Here is a 27,454-nt window from a genome sequence, read left to right on the forward strand (position 1 = left end):
TTTTACCTCAATTTTACATAGTAGAGAGAGCCAAATGGCAAAACATTTTAATAGTTCATGAGAGCCGATAATGAGCTGTATATGATCGATTATGTGTTTTAACTTCTCACTGTGCCCCGATGCATAGGTATTATATCGATATATATTGAACCCTTATTATATTGCTACTGATTAAAAAGATGTTGCATAGATTCTTGATATTATTTTATCTCCCAGTCCTAACATGTAAAGCCTTAATGGATTTTTTTTTTCCCGATGCAAAGCATGAGTGTTGACTGTCATTCAGCTTTTATCTGTCCCGGTCCTGAAGAGGTGAACGACACTGAGGTCACTCACCTCTGTGTGGTTCCCACCTCATTGTGTTAGTCAGCTCATTTCCTGCCCAACACTCATTCGAGCTTATCAGCAAGGTTCAACTTTTAATGAGTTTGAGAAAGTGAAGAGTTGCCTTGAGTCAGTTAATTCTTGTGAAATACATGTGCTTATAAATCTGTACATGAACATCACTCCACATCTAAGGACTATAAATCCATGATGGATTTAATTTTTAACTTTACTTGGAACTGAGAACTGATCCACACGTTCTTCACTTGGCATCTCTTCAATTATTTCACAATGGAACACACACTTTATTTAGAATTTCAGTGAAAATCCCAGTCACTGTCTTTGATAAGACAAAGTCTACAGTCATGCTAGTAGCTCTTTGTCACTGTGCTTATGGACACAATGGTGTCTATGTAAATTGTGCGAAAATGCTAATGCTGGCAAGCAAGCTCATGGTAATGAAAGCCTTTGTAGGGGTTTAGCTCGTCATAAACCCAAGTACTGGACAAATGATGGAATCCCCAAATTCACAATTCATCCTGAAGGAAACATGGATGTTGTTGACAAGTTTTGTGGCATCCACCCAATAGTTAATGAGGAAAATTGACGTCCGGAAGAAAAAAACATAGTCCAAACACAAGGATTTTAAATTTCTTGCATTGCTAAGGCAAAAATAATTTGCATCTACAACAAAAAACTTGGCTAGAACATGGACAAACCTATAGTTTAAGCTGATATGAAAAATATCTGCAAAGTTTCATTACAGTTGTTTAAATTACTTTTAACTTCATTAATGAAGAAATGGAAGAATGCAATAGAATGAAAATAAAAAATAAAAATAGATTTGTTAGGTCACAGTGACCTTGACCTTCCAATTCTATTTTCAATTTTTCAAATCCAACTGAACATTTGTATCAGATTTGAAGAAATGTCCTCAAGTCATTCTCAATATATTGTGCTCACAACAATGGGACGTACAGACATCCCGAAGAACCACACTTTTTAGTTTCTTAAATTTATTAATACAGAAGAATTGAAATAACCCTGCATGAATAATGTTCTCAGTATAGATGCCTCCGGGTGTGTTTATCCTAGTTTGATCAGTGAAATTAGTCATTAACATGGGCGATCACTCACTCTGGAATATCACAACACATCTGTTACTATCTACTGAAACTCTTAATCCCACTCTGTGCTGATCATCATTTCTACTAAGAGCAACATGTCATGACGGAGCTGCCAGGAGAGGACAGAGAGGAGCTTTTACGTCCACATTCGTAAATTAAGTCCATGCTTCTATCCTAGTTTGTGTTCATGGACGCAGGGGAGCGAACTCCTCTGACCATTCTGACATTACCTTTAAACATGGGGTCATTTTGTGCTCTTTGCTTTCAAATAAATCTCATTCTCAAACAGGAACAGTAGACTCAACTCATTATCCTTGGCATTGACACGCAAGAATGATTCATTTTACACAAACACAAAACAAAGGATCGATCATGAGTTTTTTTAAGGAAATAAATACATATAAATAAAATCAATACACATGATAAGACAATAATTTATAAAAGCTTGATAACAAATAAATAACAAGTATTTATGGTACAATGAAAAATGGCAATACAATTGATAATTATAGGATAATTATTATAGGGCAACATTAAAGAGTAGTTTATCTATTGGTTGTGCAAATTATTAGGAATGAGAAACAGTTTAAACTTCAGCTAAACTGGATTTTTGGTCCTCGTACTTCAAGTTTATAGACCTGCACATTTATCATATAAAATTTGAAATGCAAAAATAATACAAAAGTGTAAACAGAAAGACATTTAAAATGTTTTGAACATTAAAATTGTAAACTAAATTAAACCCTCTGATAATTGACGACTGGTCTTAATTGCACTGTGCTTGGAGTTAAAAATATTATATCACACACTTTATCAACGGTATTTAAATGTCTCACCATTCTGAGTGAGTTATACAAATCTCGCTTTAGCTGGTGCCACTACTCCCCATCCAACATCACCAGATTCAAGGCTTAGTCGTGATTAATACTGACAAAAGGATAAGTCATGTTGAAATATTTCATGTGAGTAATCCATGGAGATAAATGCCAACATTCTGTACAGTGGCTCAGGGGAAAAAGCAGTGGTCAAGTCCCAGAGTTTCTCAGATGCAATAATAAAAAAGTTTATCTTTGGCTCAAAACAAAGACCTAACCTCGGTATCACCTCATGGTGGCGTCCATGTTGTCCCTGAATTGTCTCAGCTGACATGAAGACAGAATTGTTTGAAGCACAGTGGCTGTGTGATGATCCATGAGAACATGCGGCTTGAGGCTGCACGGACTCCAAATGAGGGAGGAGGACGGCTCCTGCTGAGGTGCTGATGCGCCCGATTTAAGGCATCGCAGTTGATGAGCGCTCTGAAGAGGTGTGACCTGCAGCGACAGCCAGCAAAGTACAAATAAACAAGGTCTCCTGTGTTTTACCTGACAAACAAGGGGAAGTACGGTCAATTATATCATGTGTACATACCTGCTATGGCTCAATCGCCACTGTCACTGAGTCTTTGAGGGCTCCGTCTGAAGCGAAAACAGTGAGGACAGAAGAGAGGGTTCATTTTGAGCAGAGAATTAAACACCAAAAAGACTCGACATACAAGCTATAATGACAAAAAACTGAAAATGTGAGAAATCAGTCAGCAACACACCAACTGTCTCTTTGCCGTTGTCCACCGTGTGTTGTTTATTGTTACTATGCACACAAGCGCCGGTCTCCATCCTATCAGCAGGGCTGTAATTCAAATCACATTATAGATTAATACAAATACACCTGGATGGAAGCAGATTAAACAAAATTTTAAACAGGAAAAAAAACACTAGCCTTTTTCCATTTTGCTGGAGGACACCTTTCGCTTGTTCAGGATCTATCTGAACCAACCTGGTAACAAAGGATTGTCCATCTCCCAGACTGGTAGAATACAAGTAAGAAAAAGTGAACACATTGGAGCTGGATTGATTTAAATACACCTTACTTTCTGCACTCCATTAAAGTAGCTTCAGCGCTGAGGATGAAATTTATAAAGTTGCTTTCATTCATGCACTGAAGATGACTATTGATAGTATTTCCGAGCGAGCCCATGTGACGATACAGCAGGAAAATTCATAGCAAACAAGACACCTCCAGTCGCCTGAATGATCCAGGAAAGTCCCTTTTGTTGTGAAACCATGTGACCCAGACAATCTCTGGGTGAAAGGCAAACTCAGGAACAAACCTAGGACCATTTTTCTGGACATGTTCCGCATTCATGTCTGATTACAGCTCTTCAGTCTTAAGCACAGTGTGGACTGACAGTAGTGCTGCCTATCGGTTTGCATCATTGTGGTTTCTAACGTGACTTGACCTACTTCAGGCTAAAGCACACTCACCTTGAGAAAATGGGACAAATCCAGTACTTTGCTTGGTCTCCAAACACCTCAGCTACATTTCTGCTATGCCCGAGTGAAAACCCATTTTTATCCGGACCATTTGCGAAGAAAGGAGCCCTGAAAGCCTCTGAAAATAGATTTTTTAAAACAGTCAGCGGTGACCACCAAAGCACAGAAGCAGCGGTTTAATGACATATTTATGTATAGTTACCTATAGTGGTCCGGTTCTTTCCCACGAGCCACAGATGGTAGCTGAGAAGTGACGAGATGCTGACAAAGAACACGGCCGCCACGAAGAACAGAAACAAGATATGGAATTTGGCGCCCGTGTCAGGTAGCTTATTCTTTTCAGGGGGGAAAAAAACAGAACAAAAGTGTTTGTCTTGTCACCTCTGCATGATTGTGAAAAAATATTTGTCGTTCTCGTTTTAACAGCTGACTGCAGTAAGTGACCAATCATGTGGAACTCTCTGTTACTGTGTTTAACTATTTTTCTGACTATTTTCTTCTTGCCGTTACACAATAAACTCCTTCACTGTTTGACCACATGACAGGAGCCATTGTCTCATGCAACGCAGTACGCTAAAGACAGAGCACAGAAAGGCGATCACATGACGACAGTGACACTTCAATTCAATTTAATAATTTATATATTACGTTTTCTGGCCCAAAATGGAATTATTTCCAAGTTCAAAAGAATTTGATGCTTGTGTTTTTCGAACCCCAATGGCTGAATGTTGATGATTTTGTACTCACACTCCAGAATTTGATGAAATACTTGGAGACTGTCGCACCTATCACGACACAGTAGAGCGAGGCGAAGGCCAAGAACAAGACAAAGAACTTGTAATTTGAGAATCCAACACAGTTATTCACCCTGAAAGAAAAAAACATGATGGAAACATTAAACAAACTGAATCTCTCAATATTTTCTCAGCTTTACTATAAGACAAACACTGAAGCTACAATAAATATTCTTTAGCACAACAGAGAAAGTAATGGAAAATAATAATAAACAATTCATGGTGAAAATTAGAAAATCCTACCAGGGGCAGTGATGGTCCATTTTCAACACACACCTTGAGGAATTAGAAGAAGGAAATAACAAACATCGAATCAGTCAAATCTAGTAAATGTCGACATGTTCATAATCAGCCCGCTATGATTTACAGAGGTCATGTTTAAAAATAAATCTCAACTCACTATGCTGATTTTGTATTTAAAATGGGCTTTAAAACCCCTATTTGCAGCGTAAATTTAAATTGTTAAAGACGAAATTTTCCATCTTCTCAACAGCAACACCTCTGCTTTCACTCTTCTGTCTTCTCTTCATTTTCTGTTACCAGAGAACGCAGGTCGTAGTAGTAGCGGCAGAAGACAGGGTAAACAAAGGCAAAACACTCTTTGTATTAAGTTGTGACAGAAAAAGCTCCAGGTTCTTATCAACTGAAGCTACCCCTCCAGAAATAATGAGCAATCCCTTTAGGGTTGCACATTTCCAAGCTCAGCCTATTTGAGAAAAACGTAACCTAAAAAATACATTGACAAGCCGTTATAGAGAGTAAACTGAGAAAACACTCACATTTCACAGGTGGAGCAGTGATGGCAGCGGTCAGGTTTGATTAGCTGGCAGATGTCGCAGTATCGGACGGCTATTTAGAGAAAAAGAAAACTGAATTATGAAAGGGACTCTGTGTAACTGAAAACCTCGTACTTCTGTCTTAGTGAGGACACTCATTGGCATAATGCATTCCCAGGGCCTAACCTTTACCATCACAACTAAATGCCTAATGCTAACCTGAAGACCAAGTTTTAACCCTCAAACAGCCTTTTAAAAGTAGGTCAGAAAGTAAGCGACCAAAATGTCCTCACTCGGTAAGTCATTGGCTCATGGTCCTCACAAAGATATCTGTACAAGTTGGAAGGCAAGGCCCCATAATGTGGTGTAACAGATTAAGGTCCCCACAATGAGAGAAATACTTGGATCACACACACACTGCTCTAATATCAAAGTGTTTGTGAGGCAGGCGATATTTAAGCGAAATAACATTTTGAGCTGCATTCTTTAAATGGAACCCTTAGCAGACTTTAGATGAAACATTTTCTGTGTGTATCAAATATGAGGGCTTTATTTCCGGTTGTCGCTATAAATTGTCCCTGGTGACTTCATGGCTGTGGATGAGGAAACAGTTGTGGTCCGCAGAGACACACAGAGTTGCACCTGAGACAAATTAATCCTCCTGGTACGCACGGTTCCATAGACACACACGAGGTTGATGCAGCTCACATGCAGCAGAGAAACAACACCTCCGAGAATAAAGTTGTTTTCAACACAAACACAGTGTCGCAATACAAACCAAAGGGGAAGAGACACCGTGACAACACATTTACACATTTCGATTGCGCTGCTGATATCCGCTAAACACTGAGGATATCGTTTTTTCCACTTTGCTTGGGGCAAAATTAGTGGTCATTAAAAGAGTGAAGCAACCCCAGGCCGAGTTCTTGCCGCCTCACCTCCCCCCGCCGTGCGCGTGTACACAGGTAAACTCCTCGCCACTTTCTTCAGGACCTCTTGCTGCCTCTCGGCTTGCTCCTCCCTCTCGTACATTTCCTTCTCTGCTCTGGGGAGACAGAACTGCCAGGAAGAGAAAAGAAGGCCCGAGAGTCAGAGAAAGCACTGTCGCACATATGGGAATATAGCAGTGGGGAAGGTTTGACTCCCGCTCACTTGAAATCTTTGCAAGTCACGAGGCAAATAAAACGTTCACAAATCGAGGCTTGACATTGTACAGTTTAACCATCAACTTTATTATAAATATCTATAAAGAAAAAGAAAAGGGCTCATATCAGCTGATGTCAGGCTAAAACACATAGTTAACCGTTACTTAAAGAGCTGCAAAGAGTATTTACAAAATGATGAGTTCTGAACATGAATACATGTTTAATTGAAAAAGTGCTTTTAAATTATTTTGGCTTACTGCTTTTGAGGGGCTGGCTGGTGGGGACCAGATCGTTTTCCAGTAGGCCCACATGAGCATGGTGAGGGAAATGTGAAAGAAGACCAAATAGCTGACTGTTGAGAGGGAAAGAAAAGGTTTGATTTGTAGCAGTTATTTTTCCTATGAATAATTAGTTACAGCATTTACTGTGAATTAGTATGAACCATGTGCTGCTGTGTCACTTACTTCGTTCTGCATTGTTTTGGATTGTATCTACAGGAGGCAGAGAAAGATAAAATTGATAGTGAGCAGGATTGAATGCCCTAAGAATGCATGACTACTCATCCCCCCCCACCACAGACACACACTTTCTCTTTCTCACAACATGTGGCAGCAGCCTGGCACGGCCAGCAGTGACCCAACCCATAACAGAGAGCTTTGTTAAAGCAGCAGGGATGTCCCTGTGCTGACCACAGCAGCTTGGTAACACACATAACTGCAGCACGACTATCTACACACTGGTAATTGTACAGTTCCCCCCCGTAAAAAGAAACCACTGTGAGTGCATGGATAACGATGCATGATCAATATCTGCTATATCTACTGAATAATACATACAGTACTCTGAGCTTCTTTCAGACCTGCTGGTTCCGACTTAGTTCAAATAAATATGCATGTACACATTGATCACATTTAATAATAACACATAAGTAGGAACTCTCATCCGCCCACTGCTGATTGATTATTGTATTTTGAGAAGTATAATAAATTATTTGATTGATAAATAGTGATAATTAGCTCTTCCTATGAATCAACCATTTCCCTTTTGGAATTTTAAGAAGTTGAAATAAATCCTGACATATTTAACCACTTTGACAGCCACAAAAGCTTCTGCGTCACTTTGTATAAGTATCAAATACGACGTAAATAATGCATGTGAATGTTTTCTTCTTAACGCTTTAAAAAGACTTCAGAGGTCTTAACCGTCGTCCTTCTTCTCCAGCCCTTCTTACATCTTCAGTGAATAACACATGAAGAATCAGATAATTAAATCATAACTGCAACCCTACGATTTAACCCTAGGATTTAGCTGGAAGCGACTGTTTGTTCACTACTGCAGAGTTTGAAATAATTACAGTCACTGCCATTTGTTAAATGTCAACTTGTGGATAGAAAATACATAAAGTATATACATTCAATGTGTCATAATTACAGCTGCAGATCAAAGACACATCACAGGACAACAACTTTGGATAAGAATCTAAAACAAAATCTTTATCAAGTGTGCAAACAAGTAAATAAGTGCTCTCTGGGTTTTGTCAGCTCATCATGACACAAGGGTTGTGATGTGTATAGCTGCAATAAAATCACTCACTGTAAATCTTAACTAAAACATATAAGGAAGTGTTTCTTTTTCAAATCGGTTCCACATTCACCCCAACTCTAATGTCACCTGGTTCTTATCAACTAGTTATTGTGTTTATAGAAGGTTCCCAGACTCTGCAAATCCAATAGAAATCAAAGTTGGTCAGGATCAAGTGATACATGAAGTGTCAAACTGTGATGAACTGAGGTTTCACAGCCCGAGTGAAGCCTCGCTCCCCTGAAGCTGTCAACACGGGGTGAACACGGAGGAAAGTGACGCTACTCACACACACACAGCTCCACCACGTAGGCGTAGTAGGACCAGGCGACGACCAGGTTCACGAACAGCACCGGGATCCAGTTCAGAGCACGTCTGCAGCACCTCAACGCGAGAGAGGGCGCCATCTTTAATCCGAGTGCAGGACACAAACTGAGCGCGACGTCACGGCAACGGGTTTAAAGGACGGAGTCACGGAAACTACAACACCCAGAATGCCTTTGATCAGGCGCGACGTCAAAAAGTACATTTACTAAGGAACTGTATCTAAATATAGATCAAAGTGGTATTTATATTCAGGGTATTTAATTACTTAACATTGTTATTAATTATGTGCAGGACTACGTTCTAGAGGGAGAACGTTTACTCTACATTTATCTCAAAGCTTTAGTTACCTATTACCTATTTTCACATACAAACTTACAAAGAGCCTAAACAATGTGAACTGAAACAAACTACAATTTCAGCAGATAAATTATAAGTTGATCGCAGTGATGGGATGCAACCAAGTACATTTACTTTGTCATTGTATTTAAGTATTTTTTTAATGTTTCTGTACTTTACTTAAGTAGATTTATTTTCAGGTACTTTTCACTTTTACATATATTAGAAAACATCTGTACTTCCATTCAAATTGTATTCGTATTGCTATTATAGTTAGTATCATTATTATTATATTTATTATAATTATTGTTATTGTATTCACTACTTCATGACATGTTTAAAATATTCTGCATTATATCTTCATTGTTTATTTATATTTTTAATACTGTGAGTATTTTTCTCAAGTAGAAAAAGACCAATCATCAATGACACGGACACACACACGCAATAATTTGTCCATCTTCTTAGGGTGCTTAGTTCCTCACGGGAGTCAGCATGCGGTTTGGCCTAGTGGGTATATTTCAATCACCTATTAATTGCAAAATATATTACACTATCTAAATGTAAAATATTTAAATATAAAAAAAGAAAAAAGAAAAATTAAATTAAATTGAAAAAAATGCCTTGATCACGTTTCTCTGTTCCTCTTTCAAAATGAATGCGCTGTCGATCTCTTCTAAAACAGACTCAATGGCATGTTTGTTGAAAACGAATTCAACCCAAGCGCTCTTTGGTGACGTGGTTGATTACGTTACTGTTGATCATCTGTCCATCATCGTATAAAGCCTGCCCTGACAATTTGATTGGTCCGAACAGTTTCTGTTCGGGCATAGATTAGTTTCTCCCTAACGGAGCAACTCCAGAACGAACTTCCCGACCTCAAATGTTGTGGGCGGGGCTAAATTCGTCTGGCACCCAGGCTACTGGTTTCCCTGATTTATCTTTAGAATTTAGTGTTGCACAGCACCTCTCAGGCCTCAAGGGGGCAGACCACACTAACATGACACACTAGTGTCAAGCAGAAGTGATACAATACTCTATTATTCTGTTCATTCTACGCTCCTCACTCCTCGGGTCAAGTTAAAAAACCTTCTGTTATTCCAGGGCACAATCCAACTTTTCCATTCACCCTCTTAGTATGTTGTTTCACTTTTAAATTAGGCCACGACATCTGCATTACATCAGTGTCGACTTAAGGCCTCTAACGGCTGAATGATCCTGAAAGAGAATTTGATTTAGATGGTACAAAAGAAACATTGAAGACGTAATTGGGGCCACCAGCAAATCCATTAGAACTATTACATATTTCATACTGCTCTTTAATGATATAGCCTGTCTCCTGTAGAGCTACATAAAATGATGTGCATTACATTACACAAGTCTGAACACCCCCTCTCTGTATGACTGCATTATAACTCATTTACATTCAGTTTCTGAGTCCAATGAAGTGACCTTGAGTATTTGTATGGAAGAGAAACAAAAAACAGACAGCAAATCACATCAAGCTAAATTTTAATGTTCTTTCACTTCTCTGTCAAGAAGTATTATGTACATTATAATGTATTGCACTTACACTCGAATAAACAATTAATGAATTTACTTTTTCATTTTTATTGGATAATCTTCATCGTTTTCTGAAAGGCCTCCTGAAATCGTGAGCTATGTGCGAGCTCATTGCACCTGTCTACTGTGGGAGGAGGTAGTCTTTCGAGATTTGCGCGTTCCCTTTTTTGGTGAGGAGGGGGTGGAAGGAGGGGAGAGAGAGGAGGGGGGAGAGAGAGATGAGGCTGAGGCGGAGGAGGACTCGGCAGAAGCTGAGCGCCGTCTGGTGGGGCTGCTGCTGGGGGAGCCACGGGGTGAGGAGTAGGGTGACAGGGCCTGGAGCATCCGGCCGCTACGCTCCTGAATCACATGCTGGACACAGACAGAGACAGACAATCTTCACTGGGTTGTTGTGCTGTGTTTTGTAGCAGTGGTTATTTGGAGTGTACTGTGATGAGGTGTTGTGATGAGATGTTGTGATCTGGTGTTGCGCTTGCTTTAACCAAACCTGTGGTCATTTCACTCATCAGCCAGTTTGTTATTGTCTCAGAATATTACCGAACTTCCTGACTGCACTGTAAACATGGATGAGGAAAACTTCCATGCGTAATCTCACTTTAACATCTAGAGCTACAAGAAGCCTATTTTTCTTATGATGTTTCTTATATGTATCAACAAACAAAGGTGTAATCAGAGATGTTATTATCCCCATACAGTTTAACTTGTGCTGACTCCAAGAGTGAGTGTTTTCTCTCTAATATAGGGCCCGGTCTTGCCGCAGGGCCAGTGCATGTTGCAACACGGAGAATGAGGGGAGGTACCTATTACCCCTGTTGCCTATTCTCTGAATAGCCACAGCTGCTCCTTCTTGACCTTTTTCTGTAGCATTTGTAACTTTAAAACTTAAAAAAAAGCATGCCACATGTCTTTGTTGAGTCTACAATTGGTGGGGAACAGGTAACTCAGCTTTGTCTATAATGGGAAAAGCTTTTTTCAATTGTTAAATTGTATGGAGTCATTGTTATACACAAGAAACTAAACCTGTTGTTGAAGCTGGTGAGCTTTAAAGCAATAGTTCACAGTTTCTGGTAAGGTGCTTTCTTCCTGCGTTATTTGATATCTGAGCAGCGAGTTAGCTTATCTTAACATAACTATCAGTAACAATGTCAATTTACCCAAACCTGCAAAGCTTACTGGTTAACTGAACACTTGGTTCTCTTCATCTGTACCAAACCTAAGACGTCTTGAGGAGTTATGTGTGGGATTGTTTCTTCATTGGTTCCCTGGTATGACTTCGAGAAGGTATACATCTAATTAAGATCAAGCTCAATAATAATATATATACGCCACTAAACAACATACACAACCTAGAATTTAATTGTTATACGGATTCAGGGATTTTTCCCTCTATAAATGTAAAAGTGTCATCGTACCCAGGCTCCATCAGGTCCAAAGAGCTCCAGGAAGTTGCTGATGAATTCTCGTGACTTCTCCTCCCACTTGGTGATGAGGTCCTGGCTCTTCTCTTCCACTGAGTGGACAAAGTGTTTGGACTTCTCCTCCACCGTCCGCACTGTCTCTTTCATCTTGTCCACCTGGTTCTGGAGCCGGTATTTATTCTCCTGTCAGAGAAATACAAAGCAGCCGACCGTCAGTACGTTTCGAATTACTTCTTTATTCTGTTTTTCTTTCTCCAGTTTAATAAATATATCTCTTCCTCACATTAATGAATCCAACGTTTAGTTCTCGAGCTGTGTAGCCTCTTTGCAGGTTGCGTCGCACATAGATGTCGTAGTCTCGGACGATGCGAGTGATCAGATCAGATGTGGAGATGCCCTCTGTCCTCTCAGTGGCCACAAACATCCCTGACACGAATAGACAAGCAAGTCAAACACATGTAGTCAATTCAAGAGGAGCAACAGAGCTAGAATTCATCACCATGGTATAAAAATGTATATCTCCACCTGCTTCCTTTATGTGCTTATACACGTCCTCTGATCCAGCAGAGGTGTACGGGATGTCATCATGGGCCACAAAGTCAATCTGTGAGAGCAACGTGACACAAGTGTTAACAATGATTGATATGAGACATTTTAAAGGTTACATATAAAATACTCACAGCCACTAGGTGTCACACTAGCACTGGCATCTCACTTAGACTATACATAAAGACGTCAACGGGTTCCCCCCACTATTCCATTAGGATACGAACACTGCCATTTTGCAAGAGTCTGCACAGTCATGATCATTGTGTGGATCCATTATATCGATTTGACTGTTGTACACATATTGTGGTGTCTTAGAATCCCATATGGTCTAGTGGTTAGGTTTCCTGGTTTTCACCCAGGCTGCCTGGGTTCAACTCCCGGTATAGTAACTAACCACGTGCTTCAGGAGGTGCCCTTATGGCCACTCTTCCTGGTTAGTGGTTCTGACTATGTAATCAAAACATATGCTACACAAATGGATGGAAAAAACATGTAGGGTTGACAGATAAATGAACCCTCAAATAAAAAGAACTACCTAAAATGAAAGGATCCATCTTTGAGAGACATGATATATTACACTGACTTTTTAGTCTACTGGTTACAGCAGCCAGTCACCAGGGGGCGATCAATGCTCTTTGGCTCACTCTTGGGGAAGCCGTCCTGGCATCCATTTTTTTTATGCCATATCAGGACAAAAACAGGATGTGGGATCATTCGCTAATCGGAAGAGTGTCCTTGAGCAAGACACTGAACCTCAAATTGTCAGCTGTGTGGAAATGTGTGACAGAGAAGCGCTGTACGAATGTTTCTGTGTGATTTCATGAATGTTGAAGTTAAGACTAGAAAAACTATATATATATATATATATATATATATATATATATATCCCTTTGTGTTATCAGCAGGGTATTTTTTGCAGTTTATGGTATCGGTGTTGTAAAGTCCTGTGGCCACCAGCTACTTAGCATAGCTAGTATCGTTACTGTAGCCATGCTATAGACGTTCGCTGCTATATTTTTGTATAAAATCTCATGTATGTAAATATAACCTTTAAAAAGCTGTGCTTCTAGAGACTTTGTGACCTTTGACCTTATGTTTCTTGAGGAACGCCGTGGTAAGGGTCCAGGGAGCGTCCTGCACCACCTCGTCAACATAGCGGCAATGCCTCAGGGCGTCGTAGCGTTCTTCCTCCGTCATCACTGTGTAGCCCTTAAACTTGTGGGTGAGTTCGTCACTGCAGACTGGAGAAACAGGACATGACGTGTGATTCCCAAGTTCAATTCAAGACCATTAAGATTCTGATCCTCTAAAAGCCATTTTATTTTAAGCTCTTTGTGAAATTGGCACATTTCATGTAAACAGAAGGTTAAACGGTTTTACTCTACCAGTGTTGTTGCTGTACTTCGTTGAGAGTGATTCGTTCTTTACCTCCGACTATCAGATGAGTGTTGGGAAACACGTTTTTCGCCTGCATCAGAGCTCGAGCATGCCCCGAGTGGAAGAGATCAAAGATTCCATCAGCGTAGACTCGCACCGGGCGATTTGCTTCAAGATATGAAACATGAAAACATGACTTTAAGTACCAGCATGACATTACGAAACTCCACTGGAATTTAAAGTGTTTACTGATATGTCATTTTGAATCAACGGATATCTAATCAGCCAGTAAAGATCTTAATACAGTATTTCTTCCACTACAGGCTGGTTTCCATTCAATTCCTTTCAGTTTTATTTGCATAGTGAAAAATCTCGGACGTCATCAAGCACTTGATCAGAAGACAGTTACATGACATCAAGTAGCAATGGAAATATAAGAGAAAGCAATCTTAGTATTACTCTCTGAAATTTTTTTTTTAATGCCCTGTTATGTTGAAATGGTAAAGAAAATGATAAATTCCGCTGCTTAACGCCCACGAAAAAAATCCTGGATCCACCTGTTTGCCCCAATCGATTGCTCCTTGGGTCATGCCCCACAGCTCGTCAAAATTTTATGGAAAACGGTTTTGTAGTTTTTGTATAATCCTGCTAACTAACTAGAAATCTCAATGAAAACCCTAAATCCTGATTTTCATCTAGATTTGTAACTAAATGTACACATTCACCAACCCCCCTAAAACACCCTATCTCACAATATAAAAGAAAGTGAAAACAAATCCTGGATCTGCCCCCTGACCCAGAACCGCACACCAACATCATAGGCCTTCTTTCCAATACTGCCACCATGTTTCATGGTGATCTAGTTTTTGTTAAATGCAGCTAACAATGAACAAACACTGAAAACACAACATCCTTGGCAGAAGTAACAAAAGCTTTTGAGAAGTGTGACCTGGAGTTCCTCTTCGTGCTTGAGCTATGGTCAGCTTGTCATGGGGGATCTCTGATTCATAACCTGTAGACTTGGCAAAAGCAGCTGGCTCCCGCAGAGCCTGAGCAGAGACACAGAAAACACACAGACATTTGTTTATGGATTATTTTTACTTGGATCCTGTTCAGAGTACAAATATATTCCTACCTGCATTCACACCTAAGGGTATTTGTAAAGTTTCCAGTTTATCTATAATCTGCTTTTGAACAGAGTGAGGAAAGGCTGTTACTGGGAATCATGCTGCAGGAGAATCACACTGGCTTTAAAAAGATAAACGCAGTAATTGCAGAATTTAAAATTCAAATAATGCAGTAATCACCATTAACAGTGACATTATTGGTTTATTATGATTAAACATTAGCTGATGATTGTAAATTTGCAGGGTGGGACTGGACATTGTAAAATAATTATGTCATTAACATGAACTAAACTGATAAAATCTGCAGAGGAGTTTTGAGAAGTCGCATGTTCGAGTAATGGCCATTGAGAGTTGTCATGAACTTTGTGTTGTGTAGATACACATTTACACACCAGCTTTATCTGCTGTGTTGGAAGATATACTTTGAACTTTGAACTTTCTGCTCAAACATTATTACAACTACTTCTTGTGTTAAACTATAATGTTATTCAGTTTAACCACTTTTATTTTTAATTATCTAAATTTCATTTATTTTGGTTTCCATGCCTCAAATATATTTTCTCTTAGTAAATTTGATTTAAGTTTTCTTCCCTGTTTCTTGTATATTTTTGTATTAATTTTATTTAATACAATTTTGCTTTGTTTCCATGCTTCTTATATATTTTTTCTTAATTGATTTAATTTAATCTTCTTTTGTCTCCATCCTTCTTAAATATTTTGTATTATTCAATTTCATTTAATTTCTTTTTTTTGTTTTCATGCTTCTTCTATATATTTTACTTACTTCATTAAATTTAATTTAAAGAATCTTATATTTTTCTTGGTTCTGCGAGTGAAATACTGATTTCCCTCTTTACACCTTCAAGCCTTTAGTGAATGTTGTATGTTATGTTTTTGCAGTCAAAGCACGAATGTTAGATATTAATAAGCAGCTCATGCAGTAAAATTCTACACTGTTCTTTTTTTAGTGCAATGCCTACTGAAACTATTTTTATCCTAGCAAACAATTGCTAAATATCACTTCAGAATGATCAGCAACATATTGCTATACAACACTGAACTGAGTCACTGCCACATCGTTCCACCCAGCTAATCAGTAATCTCTCCACTCCCTGGTCTAATAGTCATAGAGTAAATATTTCCCTCTGTAATGTTCAAAGCCTGGGAATTTTTTTTTACACTATTTTTTAAATAATGTGCAAAAGCCAGACATCCAGAATGTGTTTTTCATTCCCACATGATCCTTATTTGAAGTGTGAGAGTAAACAAAGTGGCCACGTTTCATATTGACAGAAGAGGACTCACCCCGCGAGGGCCTTGCCTCTGGTTCTGTGGGGCATGCTGCTGCTGGACATTCTGTCCTCGACCTCGTCTCCTTCCTGCCATCCTGGACGTTCTGCTGCTGTGTCCCTGCACCGGCGTGTCGCTCCTTCAACTCTTGAGCAGGGGGCTGTTTGTAAGTATACTTCCCATGGGCCGGCCTGCCTGTTACCTGATGACGGGAGAACATTCTGAGCAAAGTTCACAGCCTCTCTGGTGAAGGCGTTTGGAAATGGAGATTGCACTTGTTATCAATACTGAACCTTCGAGGATTGTCCCTTTCTTCATTTGGTATTGCTGACACTTAAAGTCACACTTTAAGCAAACTTCCCGTGGGACAGTCCAGGTGGGAGTTAAAGTGAAAATTCATGTTTCAAATCATTTCTCACATTTCCTTCGAGACTATTAATGTGTATGGAGTTAATAGGGTATGGGCCGGAGCTTTCACAATTTGCAGCCTTTGGAACCAAACACTGAAGCACAATGTGTCCCGACATTTCACTCAACTGTCACAACTTACCTACAGTAATACAGCTTGGGTACACCTTAAAATCAATAACTTGTCCCTGCATGTCATAGCACATTTACTGTTCTACACCAGCTGCTACTTTATCATACACACTGTTTACTCTGTAGCTCCAGCTGCAGTTTGACCCTGTTGTTAAAAGATTTACACACATGTACTGTCTAAAACAACCAAATCCTATTATATAGTCTCAAATACATATGCAGAAATGCTTTAATGATAGTATTTATTTGGAAATGTATGTTAAGTGAAGATTTTTTTGCCGTGAGAGCAAAAACAATTGTTTAAATGTTTCAAAAATTACTGTAGTGGATAAAAGTGAAATGATATTCGTGGTGCCCAGAGGATGAAGCTACTGACTCCCCCATCAACAACACTGTGAGGTTGTCTTCTGGGGTTTTAAGTGCACTGTCTCAAAATGGAGGAATTCCCTTTCAATTTAGTACAGAAGTTCATGAATTTGTGTAACTTTGGTGATAGCATTTCATTTATAGCGTCGTTATCAGACCTCTTAACATGACAGATTTTTTCATCAAGATTCATGATTATTTTTCTGAGAAATCAACGAAAGTCCCACATCCGCCTTCTGATCCGGATCCGCTGCAACATTTAATGGTATCGTCTGTGATCCGTCTCACATCCTTCCATCCAATGATAATTTGTTTAGTAATCCTGCCAATTAACAGGGAGACAAACAAACAGACATCATCTTCTCCGTGCCGGTGAAAAGGAGAGGCTGGTGGAATTTAAATGTAAAAAAGGGAGGGCTGTTCCCTCGCATAATCAATAACAACCACTTTAATCAACATCCATTATCAACATAACAAAGTAGTGAAAATACAGCCACTTGTCATCTGTGTTTAAAAATATATAATCTTTGATATGTAAGTAGTTTTTTCTAATACAATAAATAACACATAGTAAGACTGAAATAAAATACTAATCTGAAAGGTTAAAACCCCTCCCCTGCTCTCCCAACAAAACTGAGACCACCCTCCCTCCCTCCACTCCTCCTCCTCCTCTGAAACCCCCTTCCCCATCCGCGAGGCTTGTACTGTACTGATCACTGTCTAAATACAGCCTCAGTGAAACACATGGCTGCTCAGTGTGGTTATGGGCGTGTTCATAGAGGATTCTTCTCATACGTTGTCATGAATATTTTCGTAAATGGTTGTATAAACACAATGTCATCATTGTTCTGGAATGTGATGGTCCACAATTGCAGAATATAAAAAAAAACATTTTTAAAAATAGAAAAAACTAATTTATTTTTATTTTATTTTTATTTCCACCAAGGAGGGTTATGTTTTCCTCCTTGTTTGTTTGTTTATTAGCACTATTACACAAAAACTATACAACTGATTCCTTTTACATTTTGTAAAGCGTGGGACATAAACCAAAGAAGAACTGGTTTTGGTGTGGATCTAGATCAGGGCGTGGAGCTTCCTTCAGTTTCACAGATTTCCCAGAAAATTCTAAATGGAGCTTGATGAGAAAAAAAAACATCTGGCACATTTTGTGAACCGATACTTTGAGTTTGTGAAATTTGGTGCAGCTTGATGGAATGCAAGTGGACTGTTGAATGTGCTCTGCTGAGTACTGTTCTAGTGACTTATTACTTTAAACAGTAATCAAACCTCTTTCAAGTCGGTGAAAGATTATCAACAGGTAGAGAAAAATAAAAGAAAGAGTTGTCTCAGAATGAACTTGCAGGAAACATCGGGAGCAACTGGAGCATTCGGACCCTATCTAGAAAAGTTAACAGAAATGTTCTTCACGTGTTTCACTTTCGTTCTAACTTCTTCAACATGAATAAGGCTCAACGCACAGGAGGAAGGGTTTTTTTATAGATTCAAATCAAGTTCAACAGAAACAGAAGAAACAGCCGTCCGACTGGTTTTAAGACACATGTAACAGTGACTTCACAGGAATTTTTTTTCACCTGCGAGCACAATGACCTGGAGCAAAGGGGTGGGGCTATCCCTGTGAGAGCATGCAGGGTGGCAGTACTTCTTTACAGTGCTTCCTCTCACTTCCTGATCCCTGCACAAATATGTGGAGGGACAAACACAGGACAGCCTGTTGTCATTCTCTGGACCTGTGAAATATCACCCAGCAGCAAAGGTGAGACTGTGATGACTCTGAAGTGACTGTCTGTGTGTGTTGTCAGAACTGAAGGTGGCTGGTTGAACCACAGGGAGAGACTGTGCAGTGCTGTAAACATCAGGTGTCGACTGGAGCAGAAGAAGTCAGATCACAGACAGAGTGCTCCAACAGCACAGACTGGGATTGCTGCAGATTTCAGTTTCACTTGTTGTCACCATGTCGTAGGTCGAAATCCATCAGAGCGGCTGGAGCCAGAATAATAATAACAAGAATGTAGATTTTCAGTGGATTGAGAATAGTTTTTCACCAGCTTAGTCAGGAGAACCTACTAACTGGGAGGTGAGTAGATAATTGACTAACCTCTGTCAGGTGGGAAAGGTGTCTACAACAAAGTTTTACAACTGTGTTGTCCTCTAAACATCGTGTGTGTTTGTTATCTTTGCATCCACGTGGTTTTTCTTTTAATTACTTAAATTAATGTCTGACGGATTTATTTTCCTGTAACGATCTGACTCTTATAACTCTCGTCTGTAGATTATTTGCCCGTCACTGGTGTAAAGTATGTTCCTGTGGAATTATCTCACCGGGCTCCTGCTGATAGCTGCTCAGATATGTAAAGGTAAGGCTCAAAACACAACACTCTTCCTTAATGTTTACTCGCAGACACAAGTATAACATGTACTCCATACACAGTCACTTTCAGAATAAGTTTTACACAAGAGCGGCTTCTGGGAAACAGTCTTTGAGGAAGTGTCATTTCTTTTGAAAAACAACATGTTATGAGCAAATGACCTGAGCTGTGGTTTAGTATCAGGCCTCTCAGCTGATATATATGCAGCCATATGGTGATTTCATGTGTAACAGAGAGCAGCTGATGGCTTTTTCTCAAATGTGGTAATACTGCTTGACCCAAATAAGACTTGACAGTGACTTTAGACTATGGGATAAATATTGTGTCATATTCCCAAACTGAAAATGTTGTAATCTAATTTAAAAAAAACAAGATTTAAACTATGCTTTGCAGCCTTGCATTATGATTATGAATGTAATAGCAGTTTTAACTGGAACCTTGCATGTTAAGTTCTTTCTACTCCATGAACAATGGTACTTCCGTTAGCGCAATCAGTACTGGATCAAAGCCAGTTTCTTATGGTCGCATCTGCATTTGTTTCTTACAGAGTCAAGGAAGGTACACAAGGTTTCACAGACAGTTAAAAACGTCCATGATGATGATATGAGGAAAATACTTTTACAGTTTAGTTTTCCTCTTTAAAAACTGCCCCTGCCTTCCGAACCCTGAGCTTTTTTCAGTTTACGATCAGAGCCGCGGGAAAACACTGCCAAAAATCATGTGATTCAAATTAGAATTAATGGCAAATCTCTGAAAAGTGCGCATTGTAAACTCAACTCTGAAACAACAGACACCAATAGGAGTGCACGTGTATGTCCACAAATGTTTAGGATAAAGATTCGCCCTTTCAAAGTGCACTGAATTTTTGAACAAGGAAAACTCAAAATCATAAATTTTTCATCATTTTCTCATCGATTCAGAACATGCAAATCTCTTTTTTTTTATCAGATAATACATTTTTAAGCGTTTGTTCCAGTTTAAGAAAAAGAGATTGATCCCGTATTATAAGTCACATCCACTCATGAATCTCTCTGTTGCCTCATCTCTCTGTTTCCCCAGTGGAACTTGTTTACTGTATGTCTTTCTATAGAGTTTCAACTAGAATTGCACTGAGTCACTTACTCTGAGTCATTTGGCAATGATGTCATTTATGGAGGCAGAAACTGTGGATGATAAGTCATCAAATAGGTTACGCAACCTTGAGCAAAGCTTGTGAAATCAAAATATGTATCAGTCTAATTTGATCTTATTTCAAAATGTCTCTCTTTTTTCCTCTCCTTTTTTTTCTCTCCCCATCCCTCAGCCGCTCACATATGTGACAAATTGACAAAACTCAATGTCGGCCATGCGTTCCTTGGCACCAGCGTCCAGGTTAAGTTGCGGCTGTTCACCAGGGAGAATACCACCTGCGGCACGCTCCTGTCCGACACCGACCTGTTGGCCCACCCCCAGTTCAACTTGTCCCGGTCCACCACCTTCATCATTCACGGGTACCGGCCCACGGGGTCTATCCCTCGGTGGCTGGATGACACTGTGGAGCTGCTGCTGGCCAGGACAGACACCAACGCCATAGTGGTGGACTGGAACCACGGAGCTACCAACATGGACTATTTTAAGGTGACGAAGAACACACGGGAGACAGCAGACTACCTCACTGCGTTCATCGAAAGGATGCAGGTATGATATGGATCTGACGCTCTCTGTGATCTCATGTCACTCCGACTGCTGTGTGTGTAACACAATGTAATAATGATCTCCTCAGGAGCACGGTGCCTCTCTGAGCTCCATCCACATGATTGGAATCAGTCTCGGAGCTCATATATCAGGTTTCGTAGGCGCCAAACTGGACGGCGCGATTGGAAGAATTACAGGTAAGAACGGCTCATTTTGAATCACGGATTCAGATCCCTTTCTCTATCTGATCCACTATTACTGCGAGCAATATAATTGTGGCACTCGGATGAGCTTTTACTCCCTGATCAGCTAATAACACAGAGGCAAAGTCCAGGCTGACACAGATGTTTAAAAAGATCTGGTCTAGTTGAGTTGTGAAGTTCCGGCAGCAACACATCAGGTCATGTTTTAAATAGAGCAAAGAATCAGAAAAGAGAACAAATTGTGTAGTGTGTGAAAAACAGACAAATGATATATGATATAGACTTAATAGTATCAGAAAGTTGAGACCTTGAAATATAGATAAATCCAACAGTTCCCACAACCAGCGAACAACAGGAAGAAACCTCTGGCAGAACCAGATGTTTAATAAATGTAAGTTGCTACACTGCTTTGTCAGATGATCAAAGCACTTTAATTTGGGAAAAGACAAAAAGGACAGAAAATAGAGCAGTGATACAAAAGTCTTTTAGTGTGAGGTCAAAAGTTGAGTCTGGTCTGCAGTTTCAAGGGGAAGTTTGAGGTTAGGCGTCTTGCTGACTGGAGGAAGCTGTGGATCCAACCACTGACCGTCCAGTTAGTGGATGAACCATTCTGCGTGTGACCCGCTCTACCCCCTGAGCCACAGCCACCCACACACCCTCTCTAGCACCATTTACTGTTGTGTTTAGAAATAAAGTGAAATCTCTCCTGAGGTCTGCTGATGTGATGTTTGCAGCTCTGGATCCGGCCGGGCCTGACTTCACTGGAACTGCACCAGAGCAGCGACTGGACCCCACAGATGCCCAGTTTGTGGACGTCCTGCACACAGACATCGATTGTAAGCTGAATTTCAGTCAGATATATTCAAAACTATGTTGTATAACTTTCTTTTTATATATATATGTGTAAAACACTCATTTTCACGTCCACAGTTCTGGGCTACAGGGAGCCTTTGGGTCACATTGATTTTTATCCAAATGGAGGATCAGACCAGCCCGGCTGCCCAAAGACCGTCTTCTCTGGTACGGCCTGTCAAATCATGGGCCTTGGGTTTCAAGGATTCAAACATTTTAATAACGTTTCTCGCTCCATGGTGCCTCTGTACAGGAAGCTCTTATTTCAAATGCGACCACCAGAGATCGGTGTTCCTCTTCCTCGCCTCGATGAATCAGACGTGTCTCATCAGGGCGTTCCCCTGCTCGTCCTACAGCGACTTTCTGGACGGAAAGTGTCTGAGCTGTGAGCAGTTTGGTGCGGCCGGATGTCCTGTCTTTGGTTGGTACTCACACCATCTATGAGAAATGAAGAGCACACTTTGTTTCAGTTTTTTAACCTCGGAAATAGCTAGGAAAACAGTACAGGTAAAAATTGGAGCTACTGTTAATGTCATTCAGTGATTTGTTGTGTAAATACTGATGTTTACTGTCTCACCAGTTTTACAGAAGCAGCAATGCACTTTTATTAGAACAAAATGTTTATTTCCAAACTAAATATTGAAATATGAACACTCAGAGCAAATTTACTAGTCTTGAGTGTGGAATGATTTGTACTGTTTGTTGAATATCCAACTATTGGGTATATTTGAGGTAGATATTCATAGATCCACAAGATATTTTCAGGTATTTTTGCAGAATTTGGAGAATCCCACCGCTTTACAAAATGTTTTATTTATATTCTGCAATTGTGGACCAGCAAATCCCGAACAATGATGACATTGTGTTTATACAACCATTACGAAAGTGTTCATGACATTGACAACGTATGAGAAGTATCCTCTATCAACACATCCATAAATACACTCAGCAGATAATTTGTTACGTGTGTCAATGTATGTGTTTTTGAATAGAATCATTTATTTTCAGAGTCTTGTTGTTGACCTGTCGTTGCTGTTTTGCTCCAACGCAGGCTATGACGTCACAAAGTGGAAAGACACCCTGGTGGGACTGAAACAAACCAAAGTTTTCTTCACAACAAATCCAAAGCTTCCATTCTGCAGTGAGTAACAGAACATTCATAATACACAACAAAAAACCCACAGGAGAATCAAGTAATGCCAGTCTGTAAACTGAACAGACTATAACTTCTTTTCACCTCACATTTTAGAATAAAATAGAACAGGATGCACTGAACCAGTTGTTTAGAGAAAATAATGATCTGAAAAGCTCCAGTATGAACAATATTCTGTCTATAAAGTGAGGACCAGTGCAGCTTTCAGTTTGACATATGTCATGTTGTATTTGGTTGAATTTTGGAGAGTATTTATTTACGTAATATATATTGCCCCCTTGTTCAAATCACACACATTCTTTTCATTAAGCTGCACGTTCACAAACAGTGGAAGGAAAAGGACGAGTGACTGTGAAAACTGAACGAGGAGCAGAAAATAGTGAAAGTGAAATTCATCCGACTCAGATGTATAATATTTTGTTTTTTTGTTTTTTTAGCTACAGGCTACACAGTAGATGTGGTGATATGGAACACCAATATTCAGAGTGGATACATGACCATTAAACTTCATCATAATGGTACAGAAGCAGTGGCGACCGTTGACCAGTAAGCCCTCTCTCCGTTTATCATACAGTAAAGCACCAATACTATATAATACTATAATGCATAAACTATGTCCTTTTTGTCTGTGTATTACTGTTTAATCTCATTATAATGGTGTTTGTTTGTTTTTTTCAGTAAATCCTCAAAGTTTGAGAAGTACACAGAGACCAAGTTGTTCGCCCAGTTTGATAAAGACATTGAGTCAGTGGACAAAATGTCCGTCAAGTTCTCCTCTGGGATCGGGCTCAAGCCCAAGTATAAGCTTCGTGTTCTGCGAATCCGTCTCACACATGTGGAACTCAAGACAACGTAAGCTTTAATAATTTTGACCGACTTGAGCCTTAATTCCCAGCTCTAGATTTACAGCTCTATGTGATCTCTACGTTACAGGGCTCTCTGTCGATATGACCTCCTCCTTGAGGAGAACACGGAGGTCACCTTCAGACCGATTCCCTGCGAAGAATCCATCTTCTGAGGCACAATGGGACCTTGTGTCAAAAACGTTGCTGTTTGTCCTGAGAGGCTCAGCTGCCTTGTACAGGAAAACAAGGACTGAGAGAAAATCACATGGACCCAGCAGCTGAATATTTACTGACAAAACAGAATGTGATATACCAGTGTATATACTGTATATGTGTTTTTTAAGAGAAAATATATATATGTTTATATGTGTGTTTGTCTGGGAAAAGGACTATATTTGACTTTCACTAAATAAATGTTCACACGTTGAAATATTCATAGCAAATGACCTGTGATGTAAAGTTCTGAGCCATTTTAAACATTTCACGTTGCTTCCAACGACATATTTATTTGTGTAAATGAGAATTTTTAATAAACAAAAACAAAAATATTCAGTCCTTTTGGCCATTCAGCAGTCTCACAAAAAGTAAATAAAATGTTATATGAAATATGTGTATATAATATTTATACGTTTTATTCCTCAAAAAAGAGCAATGATGATTTTTTTTTTTTTAAATCAAACATAGAAAAATATTATTTATCAGATATGTGCACAACAGGATTTTTAAACATGGTTCTTTGCATCGAATCAGGATCTCATGTCTCTGATGTTGATTTCAGTCATTTAGACATGTGCTTCTTCATACGCTGAATCTCCATCTGCAACAAAACATCACAAAACATCAGAGCACTTTCTACATATTAGGCCTAATGTCCTCAGCTCAGAAAACACAAATTCCTCTGATCCTTCGTTACTTCTTGTTTCACCTGTAAAGTCAAGCGGATCTTTTTCTCCTCATCCAGCTCGTTCATCAGCAGTTTGATTTCTTTGCTGGGAAACAAAATATTGTCACATAAGTTCAGCAAGAACATGATGATGGAAATAAAAGCAGAGTCAGCGATGCAGGGCGGGGACAAGCGGGCCAGTCAACACAGATGTTGAAAAGAGATTACAGTGACTGAGCCGTACTTGTGCTGACTCTTCATCTGCTCAAACTGGTCCCTCAGGTCCCTCAGCTCCGTCTGCAGCTCCCCCAGGTTCAGTGACGTGTGTGGACTTCTGCTCGGCCGGGGGTCGGATGTGAGGCCCTGGGGCAGCACAGCAGAGAGAGCCTGTGGTAACAGAGAGGAGAAGGACGGGGTGGGCTCAGGTTTTGGTGCCGCTGCCTGTAGAGTGTAGAGAATAACCCGGCATTATTATCTGACAACAGAAATCCGAGAAAATAATTAAAATGTTCAGAGCAGGTTTTTCTCTTTACACTCACCGGCAGGGCAGAGTCATTGTGACTTGCTTCCTGATTGTTTTCTCTTAGCGTTGAAGCACCCGGTTCTTCACTCTGGTTTTCTTTTCTTTTCTCCTCCATCATTGTCATGAGTGTTGCCTGTAAATTGAGTCTAGTTTGAGACGTCTGATACATCTAAAGTGCTTTGTCTACTCTAAATATATAAAACAAATATCCCAGAGTTTGGTGCTTCCCAAAGAAATTCTTAAAAATGGCCTTTAGGTCAGAAACAATTTATTCTAGTGTAAAGTCAAATTAATATTAAATACAGGGTGAGAATCCTCTGCTATGTGTTCTTGTGTGTGTGTGTGTGTGTCAGAGGCAGCTCCGAGAAGTTAAATTTACCTCAAGGAGAGATGGGACACAAACAGACCAGACCACAAACTCTTTGTATTTATGAGCTGAGTTACAATAGTATTCAAGTGAATAATGTGATTCTAACTATATTATTAAGAATGTATACTTCCCAGAGTCTGAAGCTCTGACTGTAACCTCTCATCTGCACCAGCTATCTGCTCGTTCAGCTTCTCCGCCGCAGACGCAATAGAGGCAAACTCCTCAGTGTCTTTGAGAGACAGGGAGAATAAACATTAAAGAAAAACACACCACTCAGGACTAACTTCAAACTCATCGTTATTGAATGTATCGGCCCACTTCCAAAGAATGCAGTGGCATCCATTCTTTTCTAGCATGCAGCATTCAAGCATGGTATCATTTCATTTCACGTGAAGGTTGCGAGGCTTACCAGGAATCAGGGCTGAGCTGTAGCTGCCCATGAGGAATACAAGTGTAGTGAAAGACAGAAAGACCTGCAGAGACTTTAAATCTACATCTACAGACAGAGGATAGCAGAAATCAACAGTCAGATCAGATAGACCTCTCGTTACCTCTTGGAGAAATTGAAAACGACTGAGAAAAACTTTCTTCTTTTCTTTACTTCTGTGCTGTTCAGGATATTTCGGATATTTCAGCCATTTCAGCTTGCGAAGCTTCTTTATCAAGCTAAATCTGGCTGTTACAGTAGAGACAGCTGTTCCTGTCATGCCACAGCAGTAAAAAGACATGTGCAGCACATGCAGGAACTGGTGCACAGTGACAGATCTGAACATCTTTAGTCATTAGTGAACATTCTGGACAATTTAGCAGATTATTGAGTTAAGGTCGAGGATCTGGAGCAAACACTCACCTTGTTTTGCCAGTGTCACCAGTGAGATACAGCAGCATCTGTGGTAACTGGACACCGGCCATTGTAACCCAGTGTGGTGGTCAGAGCATGTTGTGATGAGGAGTGCCACTGTCACGTCTAAGTTTAGCTCAGGACAGAGTGGAGCTATACTGCCCCCCTCACAAATATCACCGGGGCAGTGAAGGGCAGCAGCAGACGCTTAAAGGGGCAAAGACAATATAGTCACTTGTGTTTACACTGTGCAGAAAACAGGAAGGTGATAAGGGGATGGTTTGCTTTTATTGTGAAAAGTTTGAATAGGCTTTCCTGAGCCGCAATCAACCGATTTCCCACATTAGTCCAGTTTACTCATCACAGGGTATTCTGCCATGTTGCAAAATCATTGGATAAATATTATTGGGTGGGGGCTTCAGGGTGGTTGGTTTGAGCAACTGCCCTGGTACGTTCATCAAGGTTATCTCATGCATTATGGGAAAATGTTGTAGGCTCTAAATGTTTGGGACAAACTGGGAAAATGTGACTTTTAGGCTTGTGTGGTGTCATCCAAGTGTCGGCAAGCCCATATATTCCTATTTTATACGAAACAAGGTCAATGACACTTTATTTTAAGCCTAAAAGTCCACCAGATGTGGCTACTCTAGTGGACGTTAGCATTTTCTACTGTTGTTTTGGAGCATTTTCTACATTTCAGTCTACATTTAGGCTAGAAACACGATATAAAATGACACCATTTCGAGTCAAATATGAATGCCGGGGCTTGTG

The 27,454-nt window shown here is 39.9% G+C and overlaps 4 protein-coding genes across 8 annotated transcripts; 1 reads left to right on the top strand and 3 right to left on the bottom strand.

Moving 5' to 3' along the window:
• Positions 1-1,338: 1,338 nt before the first annotated feature.
• On the bottom strand, positions 1,339-8,484 carry zdhhc20a (zinc finger DHHC-type palmitoyltransferase 20a). Its single transcript, XM_061085746.1, has 13 exons — positions 8,349-8,484; positions 6,943-6,969; positions 6,736-6,830; positions 6,272-6,392; positions 5,337-5,406; positions 4,801-4,833; positions 4,511-4,631; positions 3,966-4,098; positions 3,755-3,881; positions 3,210-3,296; positions 3,037-3,119; positions 2,862-2,908; positions 1,339-2,764 (listed from the first exon to the last, which is right to left on the bottom strand). Exons 1-12 carry the CDS (start codon positions 8,464-8,466, stop codon positions 2,865-2,867), a joined length of 1,059 nt encoding a protein of 352 aa, XP_060941729.1. The 5' UTR covers positions 8,467-8,484; the 3' UTR covers positions 1,339-2,764; positions 2,862-2,864.
• A 1,733-nt stretch (positions 8,485-10,217) lies between these two features.
• On the bottom strand, positions 10,218-16,452 carry pcyt1bb (phosphate cytidylyltransferase 1B, choline b). Its single transcript, XM_061086536.1, has 9 exons — positions 16,340-16,452; positions 16,062-16,248; positions 14,579-14,678; positions 13,681-13,797; positions 13,342-13,493; positions 12,229-12,307; positions 11,987-12,129; positions 11,698-11,886; positions 10,218-10,636 (listed from the first exon to the last, which is right to left on the bottom strand). The coding sequence occupies exons 2-9, from the start codon at positions 16,140-16,142 to the stop codon at positions 10,394-10,396; spliced, it is 1,104 nt and encodes a 367-aa protein (XP_060942519.1). The 5' UTR covers positions 16,143-16,248; positions 16,340-16,452; the 3' UTR covers positions 10,218-10,393.
• On the top strand, positions 15,892-24,672 carry lipia (lipase, member Ia). Of its 4 annotated transcripts, none has more exons than XM_061086532.1 (11): positions 15,892-19,047; positions 19,243-19,327; positions 20,643-21,016; positions 21,102-21,210; positions 21,951-22,052; positions 22,147-22,236; positions 22,322-22,489; positions 23,120-23,209; positions 23,659-23,767; positions 23,900-24,073; positions 24,155-24,672. In XM_061086532.1, the coding sequence occupies exons 2-11, from the start codon at positions 19,270-19,272 to the stop codon at positions 24,237-24,239; spliced, it is 1,359 nt and encodes a 452-aa protein (XP_060942515.1). In that variant the 5' UTR covers positions 15,892-19,047; positions 19,243-19,269; the 3' UTR covers positions 24,240-24,672. The 4 variants fall into 4 exon arrangements, with proteins under 4 accessions (XP_060942515.1, XP_060942517.1, XP_060942516.1 ...); XM_061086534.1 differs by having other exon boundaries at positions 15,892-18,726; XM_061086533.1 differs by having other exon boundaries at positions 15,892-16,212; positions 18,773-19,327.
• si:dkey-71d15.2 (SH3 domain-containing kinase-binding protein 1) lies at positions 24,543-26,791 on the bottom strand. Of its 2 annotated transcripts, XM_061086537.1 has the most exons (6): positions 26,693-26,791; positions 26,252-26,338; positions 25,489-26,071; positions 25,194-25,390; positions 24,992-25,055; positions 24,543-24,883 (listed from the first exon to the last, which is right to left on the bottom strand). In XM_061086537.1, exons 3-6 carry the CDS (start codon positions 25,639-25,641, stop codon positions 24,845-24,847), a joined length of 453 nt encoding a protein of 150 aa, XP_060942520.1. In that variant the 5' UTR covers positions 25,642-26,071; positions 26,252-26,338; positions 26,693-26,791; the 3' UTR covers positions 24,543-24,844. The 2 variants fall into 2 exon arrangements, with proteins under 2 accessions (XP_060942520.1, XP_060942521.1); XM_061086538.1 differs by lacking the exons at positions 26,252-26,338; positions 26,693-26,791 and having other exon boundaries at positions 25,489-26,074.
• Between the last annotated feature and the right edge of the window lie 663 nt (positions 26,792-27,454).

The sequence above is a fragment of the Limanda limanda genome, chromosome 14 (assembly GCF_963576545.1).
Source record: "Limanda limanda chromosome 14, fLimLim1.1, whole genome shotgun sequence".
Lineage (NCBI taxonomy): Eukaryota > Metazoa > Chordata > Actinopteri > Pleuronectiformes > Pleuronectidae > Limanda > Limanda limanda.

Coding starts and splice junctions, on each gene's coding strand:
- zdhhc20a (XM_061085746.1), bottom strand. CDS start 8,466: ATGGCGCCCTCTCTCGCGTTGAGGTGCTGCAGACGTGCTCTGAACTGG. Junction 6,393..6,735: donor CAGCCAGCCCCTCAAAAGCA/GTAAGCCAAAAT, acceptor TCTTCCTGGCAG/TTCTGTCTCCCCAGAGCAGA. Junction 3,120..3,209: donor CTCCAGCAAAATGGAAAAAG/GCTAGTGTTTTT, acceptor TTTGAATTACAG/CCCTGCTGATAGGATGGAGA.
- lipia (XM_061086532.1), top strand. CDS start 19,270: ATGTTCCTGTGGAATTATCTCACCGGGCTCCTGCTGATAGCTGCTCAG. Junction 23,768..23,899: donor GCAGTGGCGACCGTTGACCA/GTAAGCCCTCTC, acceptor TGTTTTTTTCAG/TAAATCCTCAAAGTTTGAGA. Junction 24,074..24,154: donor CATGTGGAACTCAAGACAAC/GTAAGCTTTAAT, acceptor TCTACGTTACAG/GGCTCTCTGTCGATATGACC.
- si:dkey-71d15.2 (XM_061086537.1), bottom strand. CDS start 25,641: ATGTATCAGACGTCTCAAACTAGACTCAATTTACAGGCAACACTCATG. Junction 25,391..25,488: donor ACAATGACTCTGCCCTGCCG/GTGAGTGTAAAG, acceptor TACACTCTACAG/GCAGCGGCACCAAAACCTGA. Junction 25,056..25,193: donor CAGATGAAGAGTCAGCACAA/GTACGGCTCAGT, acceptor TTTGTTTCCCAG/CAAAGAAATCAAACTGCTGA.
- pcyt1bb (XM_061086536.1), bottom strand. CDS start 16,142: ATGGCAGGAAGGAGACGAGGTCGAGGACAGAATGTCCAGCAGCAGCAT. Junction 13,494..13,680: donor CACTCATCTGATAGTCGGAG/GTAAAGAACGAA, acceptor CTGTTTCTCCAG/TCTGCAGTGACGAACTCACC. Junction 11,887..11,986: donor TAAACGTTGGATTCATTAAT/GTGAGGAAGAGA, acceptor TTTCTCTGACAG/GAGAATAAATACCGGCTCCA.